Source organism: Pterocles gutturalis, unplaced genomic scaffold (assembly GCF_000699245.1).
Source record: "Pterocles gutturalis isolate BGI_N339 unplaced genomic scaffold, ASM69924v1 scaffold5469, whole genome shotgun sequence".
Classification (NCBI taxonomy): domain Eukaryota; kingdom Metazoa; phylum Chordata; class Aves; order Pterocliformes; family Pteroclidae; genus Pterocles; species Pterocles gutturalis.
The window spans coordinates 23,206-32,420 of NW_010130445.1; the positions used below are offsets into that span (position 1 = coordinate 23,206).

Here is a 9,215-nt window from a genome sequence, read left to right on the forward strand (position 1 = left end):
GCTCTGCTCTGAGCTCAGTTTCCTGGAAAATCAGATTTTCTCTGTTTTCCCTTGGCTTTCCTGGAATCAGGAAGATTGCCTCAGGTGTGAGACAGGCCATGCTGCTGTCTGCAGCAGGCAACTGCTTATCAGACATGTGTGTATCCAGTTCTTTATATCCACCTCTCATAATTGCAGCCGTGATGGTGCTGCTTGGTTTTTGTCTGAATGGAATAATAATTAAGGGCAATTTACATCAGCAAGTCTCCACAAACACACAAGCAACAGATACCAAAATGTAATCAAGCATGTCCCAGGTTGTTAGAATATTTTCTTGTACAGGACCATATTGGAGACCTGTCGGTGCCCCGATGTATGCTCCTAATCTGCGTGTTACAGAGAATCATTAGGCTGTGCTGGTCATTTGCTTCCCTGGACAATATTATAGCTGTTCAAGAAACAAAACACACTATAGCTAGAGGTACTGTCTGGGAATACAGACTCATTGGAGGTACAGACCAACAGCGGGGTGCAGTTGAGCTGGGATGGACTCCCAGGCTATCACCCATCCGCTGACCCGCTGTAGCTCCCCATATTAGCCCTCCTCAGCTGTGTGGTAAAGGTGTTCTCTTAAGCACCGGGAGAAGTAGGGTTAAACTAGGAGTTTTATCTCAATACTGAAGCACAGTAGAGGCTGATTTACAGCTAACCCATGGGATCAAATGAAGTGTGGTGTCTCACAGACTCTTCTTGTGGAGCTTGTGCTCAAATATCGGTACTGGCTGTGGAATATTAGAGGTTTTTAACTTAGAAAGCCCTAAATGGTTTGAGATTTACGCACACAAGAAACACTGTTGCTACAACACAGCAGAAATTGAGATGCATCAGCTGAAGCCGTTCAGTGTGTGGGAGCCACTGGCTGAGCATTTTCAATGCGGTGTCCCCTTCTGAGTCCAAAATACCCTTAATTGATATTGATTCTCTTGATGGGCTTCCAGGCCTGTTGTCTCTTGCCTCAGGGAAAGGATATGGCCGAGCTGAGGTTTGAGGTAGGTGTATAGTGTGGGTCATAATGTTTGTCTGGAGAAAAAGCCTTTCCTTCAGATTAGGGAAGCTGTTGAGCTTATGTTTATGCTTTTAGCTCCCTATTACATCAGCTACACCTGGAGCCTTTGGATAGCCACTGACTTACAGCAGTCGAAATAAATAAAGCAGCAAGACACCCTCCCTTTCCCTTTCTGTATTACCTACCAAGGCTGCCTGCCGCAGCCTGCTGTCCTGTGTCTACGTGCACATGATCAATTAAGTGTTGTTAGTGCTTCATGCTGCATTCTGAAGCAGCACTTTAGCTCTCACTGAGGCAGCGTATGGCTTGAGGTTGCAAGATTCATGTAGCAGGACTCCAAAGGACCAAACTAGGTTGTCATTAAATGTGCCCTTATGCTTTAAGAATGATACATGTAATACACAAATGATCCTTAGTTTTCCTGTTCTGGTGTAGAAGCGTTGCTAGTCTGGTTGGGGTTTTGCTCTCTGTGGCTTGCCTAGCTCTACTTGAGTTATCACTGTTTTCCCCTCTGAGGATGGCCTAATCAACAGCACATTCTTTTATTTCTTTAGCAGTGCCTCCCAAATTGAAGGAAATGAAAAACCAAGAGGCTGCTGTGGGTCAGAAGCTAGTGCTAAGGTGTGAAACCACTTCAGAGTACCCTGCGCTCAGATTCAAATGGTTAAAGAATGGAAAGGAAATAACAAAAAAAAACAAACCGGAAAATATCAAGATCCCCAAAAAAAAAAAGTAAGTACAGAGACATTTCTCACAAGCAGGGCTGGGAGAGGTGGGGAGAGCTGTTCACCAGAACACAAACCTTGAGACTGTTAATTGCAGTATCAGAAAACTAAAAGCTGTGAGTTTACACAGGAAGAAAATTTAAGGAAACAGACACTGTTGTTATTTTTCTTGAATGTGTGGCTGAAGTGGTAGTATGGTATAAATATTTAATAAATAATTTTCCTGTTTCAATTTCTATTTATTTTCTAATAGCCAAAGGCTATCATTTTAACCAGTAAACCTTGGAGACAGGCCATTTTTAAACTACTGACAAGAACAGAGGTACCTTATGTTTATTGTCTAAAATCCAAGAACATTTAAAATCATCAAAGCAAAGTAGATTTGGAAATATTTTTAAAATTTGCTTTGTGAGGAAGAAGGGCTGAATACTGCCTGCATTAGCTTCAAATGTCTTATGCAAGCTTTCAGTAGTCGTTTACCAGAGGCATTCCCACACATGCAGAACAAGGCACAGGTCTAGCAGACATCAGATGAGCAGCAAAGCCTGAAAATCTCATCCTCCTCACTGGGGGAAAGTGTCTCCTACACGTGACTGATGCCAAAAGATGGTCTGGTGCCTTGTTTCTATAGGGAAGGAGGAGCAGCTATGCAACATGTTTTCTGCATTGAGACAGGAGAAGGCTTTTGCTGTTTGACCTCTACCTTGTTGTTCAGGTTAAAAAGTTTCAATTGTGGCCACTCATCCATCAAAAGAAGCTATGAAAATCTGTTTGAACAGAGCCCTTCAGCTCTCACTTCTGCTCTCAGCAGGCAGGGCTGCTGTCTGCTGCACTGAACCATGCCTTCCCTTTTGAGAAGGCACAGAGGATTTGGGGTGGACTCTACAAGAGGTCTTCCATTCCAGGTTGTCAAGTGCCCCCATTCTTTTTGTCAGGTCTTATCTCATTAGGCAAAACAGCAGCCAAAATCAAGCAGGCGCTTGAGCTTTCAGAGTTATTTGGGTTGAAAACCAGACATCTTGCCCTCCCTTGCAGTTTCTCGCACCCCAGCCAAGGGCACAAGGTGAAATGAGGAGGGGGGCAGAGCAGCATCACCGCAGCCCCTCTGCCATGGTTGCACAGAAGGCAAGAAGGAACCTGTGATGTCTCATTCTAGCATTTGCGAAACGGAGCTGTTCCAGGTGGCAGATAGCCTGGCAAATTGTCTGGACCCATTTGCAGGGCCATATGTCTCCGTCAGAGATGTACTTTCAGTCTATTCTGTAAAGAAAATGTTCAGGTCAGAGCCTGGCCCCCAGGTTCCCCAGCAACACAGTGATGCCTGTGAGGGGCAAACAGTATTTTCTCCTCTTACATTTTGGCTGATGCTGATTGACCAAACTCACTGGAGCTAGGATTTCACCTTCTGGGGCTGGGCTTTGTCAGTTCAGCATTGATTCAGTAACCACCTTCTGCCAGCACCCTTCTTTCTCCTTTTTTTACTTCCCCCACAAAACTTTGAGGAGCTGGCAGAAGGGAAACTAGCTAATAGCTATTGATTAGAGCATGTATGGGGAATACGTGACACTATTTTTAAGGCTGATGTGCCAAAACATTTAAAATTCCCCAAAAGATACATAATGAAAAATATTAAAATTGGGCCTTTTTCTGGAAAATGGAAGTCTGAAGTCCTAGTCCCTCACTGTACATGGGCAGAGTGCAGGCTCTGACCTGGATTCACACTTCGGTGTGCTACCTCAGCCACGAGGGTATCAGTCATCACTGGAATTTCTCTCTTCTATTTTCTGTTTTAAAACAGAAAAGTCAGTGTGGAATAGAGAATCCCTTCCAGTTAGAGATATTAAAGTCACTAGATGTGAGAACAAAAAGGAGAAAGACAAGGGATGTCTGCTGACATCTAAAGGATTTTCCTTGCCTTTCTACTTTGAGATTTTAATTTATGGACACATCAGTGCTTTGCCATTTCTTCTTTTGCTGTTAATGTGTGCTTCCAGGAGTGAGTAGATGTGAACAGCATAAAAGGAGATAGATTTTATTTTGATAAAAAATGGGACAGGCACATGTTCTAAAGCTAAAGGAAAGTGGGGAAAATGCAGTGCAAATTAATGCATAAAAAGACATGCAGATTACAGTAAACAAAACCACATTAGAAAGATCCCATTGCAAATGTAAAGAACGTAAAAAATCAAGGAGTTTTTTCCCCGCTTTTTTGCATGTTTTTTTCATGACAGCACATTGACAAATGTCTTGTTCGTATGTTGCCATATTGTTACAATGAGCATTTTAGTGTGAATTTTATACTGTTATCAAGTGTGCAAAATATCAAATAGGAAGGCTAGAGTAGTTGAGCTGTCTGGGATTAATGTCTGTCACAGGTCAAGTGGCTACATAAAAAGTAAGCTATGTTTCTGAAGAACCATTAGCATGCAGGGTACCACAGTCTTATTGACTCCTTCAATCCAGACACTTGAGAATGACACTTTCTGCATATTTATAAAAACCTCACAAAGTTTGTAAGTAGTGCCCAATGGCCAGAAGTGACTTTTGGTAGTGTCTTATTTTGAAAGAAATCATCTTTCTCATTGTGTGATGGCAGAATAAAACCTGTTCATTGCTGGGAGACAAAGAATTGTTTCTGAGTTCTGGCTATTAAGCTTTGGGTTTTTTAACAAATTGCAAAAATATGTGGCAGAATCATGAAGTGTTTAAAATTGAAAAGGAAAACCTTAGCTTGGCACCTGGAGTAGGAGTGGAAAAGACAATACTGCAGCTTGGTGTTTATTGGGTGCATTTGACCAGTGTGGATATCACTGGTTCAAAGGATTTGCAGAAGTGGGGCAGACGCTGACTGTGTTTTCCTAGTTTTTTAAGAGTTTAGAAAACTCTGTGGCAATGCAGGCTTCCTCCAAACTTAGCCTTCTGAAGACTTCCTTGCATGTAAAGTGATCTTGGGGGATCAATCCTCTAAGTTTGCAAGGATGATTTCAGGGTGGATGATTCAGAGGGTGCAGAGTCCCGACGTGTGATGACATGACAGTACAGCAGGTAAATCACTCTAAATGACTGTGCCCTTTCTCATTACACTGGAAAGTCAAGAGAAACTGAATGAGTTTAAATTTTAATGAAAGATGTGTAAAGCACTCACTTTTTACCTCAAATTTGTCATAGAGTAAGAGCATGCAGTCAGTGAGTTTCTTCTGCTCTCATGATTGCTGATGAGTCACGGTGCCACGATTGATTGATTTGTGTGTCCAAGCTCTAAGCTATTCCTTTTGTGATACAGAAGAAAATCAGGCACCAGACAAGGGCTTTTCACCTGCTGGCTAACTGTCCTGTGCTTGTCTGCTTATACTGATAACATTTCATTTTCCTTCTCTGATTTCAAAACCAGGTGAAGCCTGCACATTTTTGTTTTGGTTAGTATGCTGTAGAAAGTCAGACTCATTACATTACATTACTCCTTTATCAGGGTTGGGTTTTTGGGCAGAGGGAAGGTGTTTGCCACTTCACCTAGCTGGTGGCTTTGGATGCAATACTGCATGAGAAAAATTAGTGTGCAAGTGCCCTGTACCTTGGGCTTCTTCCAAGCTTAGCCTGGATATTTGCCCACAGACAGGCAATTCTGGATGACAGATAGAGACTGGAAGCAAAATGAATTCAAGCAGTCAGATAAGGTGGGCTGGGACTGCATTCAGAGGATGTATTTCTCTCCCTTTCATGTATGAATACAAGCTCAGCAGTGTCATAGTGGTGATGAGCTAAAGGTACAACAGAAGCAAATCTTACAGGGAGAGGCATTTTTTGGTGTAACATGGCATAGACTGAGAAAAGGACAAGCATTTGAATACAAAATCCCTTATCAGGGCTTTAAACGAGTACTGTTGGAGCACCATATTGCTAGAGAGCTGCTTCATTTACAGCTATTAATGAGTCATCGTCTGCTCTGATTATTCTGAATTCTGTCTTGGTATATCTCAATAATATTCTTAAGGCTATAATATCCACATTATTTCTCCTGATCTCAGACAGAAAACTCCTTCAAGAGTTTTTCTAAAATGAGTAAATTTGGCTTGTTAGAAGTAGATTTATAGGAAATAAGGCTGCTTCACCTACTTTAATATAATCTTAAAATCGTAAAAGGAAGACACAATTCCTCACCTTTTCCTGTAGACATAATGTAAAACAAAGAGAATAAAAATAAAAGTGCTGGACAAAGAGTTTCTTCTTCTAAAATACAAGAGTGCTACAAAGGTGGTTTGCATCAATATTGCTTAATATCATAAGTAGAAGAAAAGAGACTGCAGCAGACACAAAGTGGGTGCCCAAATAAAAGTGATATAGCTGCAGCTGTGCTTCTTGCTTATCATTGGGTTATAGTGAGTTGCTCAAAAAACTGAGCCTGTTTACATTGCCTTTTGAAGCACCCTGAGGCTGCAGCCTGCTCTCCAACCAGACAAATGTCTGCAAGCATGGGTGAAAGATAGCCTGTGGACTATAGAAAATATCACATGTCCACACAAGCTGTTAGGTGATGTAGACTGCTGCTACGGGTTCCTGGGCAGGCCCTTGACAGGCTGTTGCAAAGACAGGTGTATGGATGGCTGTCAGGAAGATTAAAGAGCCGGCCATTTTTACTGCGGTATAAGTATAGCTGTCAGGTGCAAAATTCCCACCCAAAGAGACAGTGGCTTTCACCTTCTGGACACTTCTGTCAGTGTCTCAACCACATTTTTCTCATGTATTCACGGCTGCCACCAGCTATAGTCTGTTCTTCTATGCCATCTGAAATGCAGCCCAGTTAATTAATTCAGTATTGGGAATTGAGCTCCTAAGGTTGCCTGAGAAGGGAGCCCAAATAGTCAGCTCTTCAGTTGTTTACTGTTTGATAAAGCCTGATCAAACTGCTAATCCCAGCTTGGCTGCTCCTCATTTTGCAAGGCTGGTGGCCTCAAGAAAGCAGCTTTCTTTCACAACATGAGGGGAAACTCTTGTAATGTGGATTTCTAGCAGAGCCGGGGTCCTCCTGGCACACTGCTCTCATCCCATGAGGGCCACAGCACTGGCTCCTCAGCAGCAAGACCTTTGTGTAGAGGCAGGGAAGGCTGAGCTTCCAATAAGCAGATGTTTGAGAGCAGATGGAATAGTTTATTGTGCTAGAGGGAGGGATGGCACACAAGGATAGGTTGGAAAGTGGTATTGAACATTTTGGTTGCTCCAGAAGCCCCCCTGCTACAACAGACTTGTTTCTGGTCTGAATGCAGCCCTGGTCAATAGTTCCCAGAAGGGGTAACCGCTTGTGATGTCTGCTTGGAGAGTTAGGAGACATGTCTGTGCTGAAGCAGGTAAACTCCCCAAACATTTCTTAGCTCAGCACTCATCACTAGAGATGCTGGTGGCTATGAGCTTTCAGAGTGAAGAATCCCTGCCTCCTGGGGATCAGTTGGGGTAGGCCAACTTAGGGAAGCAAATGCTCATGTACTCTACTGACTATTCTGTAGGTAAATAAGCAGGCTTTGCTACAGGCAAAAGCTTCCTCAAAGCACTTCTTTTAAACAGAAACTAGGAACAGCAGTGACATGTGTATTTTCCCCAAGCTAGTCATTCTCTGCAGTCTAGGTAATGGGATAATTGCCATCACATGAGTTGGGGACCCCTTGAATGACACCAGAACATGTTCCTACCAAATTAATGGGTAGGCAGGAGTTCTGCATTTTAAAATCAAATCTTAAAACCCTTGCAGACTGATTAAATTATGTCTCTGAGTCAGGAACAAAATGTAGCTTCATGCAAATTGTGCTCCTGCCCATAATTTTTTGTTAGTGCTGGAGAATGATTTAGTATTGGGGTTTCAGAGGTTGTTAAAGAGGGTGGTGTGTCCTAATCTCATGATTATTTAGTCAGATGTTGTAAACGACAGTACTTACCCAGAACTCTGCTACTGGCAATATGAACATATAGGAAAGGGTAATCTATTTTAATATTACACCCATGCCTGTGGCATCTGGATAGTCAACAATTCAGCTGAGAGAGGAAGGTTGTTTCGGATTTCCTTTAAGGACAGACTCCTCTCAAGCAGAAACACATAAACAAGTATCTTCATTTGAGTTCATTAATATGCCTGTGTTCCAGCAGCCTGTAAGAGTGGTTTTTTTTTTATTCTCCTCTCTTTTTTCAAACCTGGATAGTGTTAATCTGTCACCAAAAATGCAAAACAAGACTCTTTGTTGAGAGGGGGGAAAAGTGGATTAGTTGATGTAGTGACTGTTACTCTGGTACAGGATACTTACATGTTTTTTCTGATTTCACAGGAAATACTCCGAGCTTCACATTTACAGAGCCACACTGGCTGACGCTGGGGAATATGCATGCAGAGTGAGCAGCAAACTAGGGAATGACAGTACTAAAGCCAGTGTTATCATCACGGACACCAATGGTAAGGCTTGGCTCTTTATTTTAGTCTTACATTCAGAAAGACCATCTATTAAAACTGCCGCCAAGACAAAAGGGTTTGGAGGAGAGGAAAGCTTTGCAAGTGAAGTGGAAGTGGAAACACTGAAATCTATTAGGTGTGCTAAGAAAATTAATCAGGCTTGACTTGTCTGCTATATAGTTGAGATGTTCAGTTTTCCCTACCCAGACAAATGGGATGCCTCCTACGGATCTCAGGAGAGATCAGCATTTTCTGTGAGATACTTTCTGACACCAAGTCTAAGACACAGTTTAAACAGTCAAGAAGAGTATGAAGGGAAGGGAATATTATTCTAATTCCCATAGCACGCTTGAGTAGTGGAAGAACTGTGGGGAAGCTTTCATTTAACCTAAAACATGTCCTAGACTGAACTTCTAAACCAGCATTCCTCTCTTTGTCTTTAAGTAATATTTGTATGGCTCTAATTGCCATCATTTTTACTTTCACAGATTTTGATAGTTTTTTCTTTTGATTTATAAAATAATAAAGACAAAGGTGTGAATGTATTTGAAGGCATATTATTCAAAGGCATGACTGTAATTCAGGTACTGTGATTTAAACTTATTTCTTGAGAAGCATAGTTTCTTGTGAGGCAGATAGCATTCAGACTTACCCAAATGATTTAAAATTAGTATAGATAGCTATTTTTGCAGGGGTCCTTTCAATTTCATTTACAGGAAGTTCCAATTGCTTCTGACAGAATTTTGTGAGTATTTCTATTGTATGCAATTGTTTTAGCAATACTGTTTCTCCTTGCAAGTGCGTTGGAAGCTGCAGTTCAGCTGAAATCTTGTTTCTTAAGTGTGACGATGACTAATTCAGCTCTGATAATTCCAACTCCAGTGTCCAGCCAATTGTGAAGTATGAAAACAACATGTTCTCACTAGCAAACACAGCAAAAATTCTGTGTGTATCTGAGATGGGGTTTAAGATGTTGTTGCAATGGGAATTTACCAAAGATGCTTTTCTGTTCTAC

At 41.8% G+C, this 9,215-nt stretch overlaps 1 protein-coding gene across 1 annotated transcript; it reads left to right on the forward strand.

The window, feature by feature from the left end:
• Window positions 1-1,602: 1,602 nt before the first annotated feature.
• Window positions 1,603-8,203, forward strand: LOC104466697 (pro-neuregulin-1, membrane-bound isoform-like; the record flags this gene model as incomplete). Its single annotated transcript, XM_010080217.1, has 2 exons — window positions 1,603-1,777; window positions 8,079-8,203. Coding segments are annotated over 2 exons (300 nt in total), but the record flags the coding sequence as incomplete, so codon positions are not given.
• Between the last annotated feature and the right edge of the window lie 1,012 nt (window positions 8,204-9,215).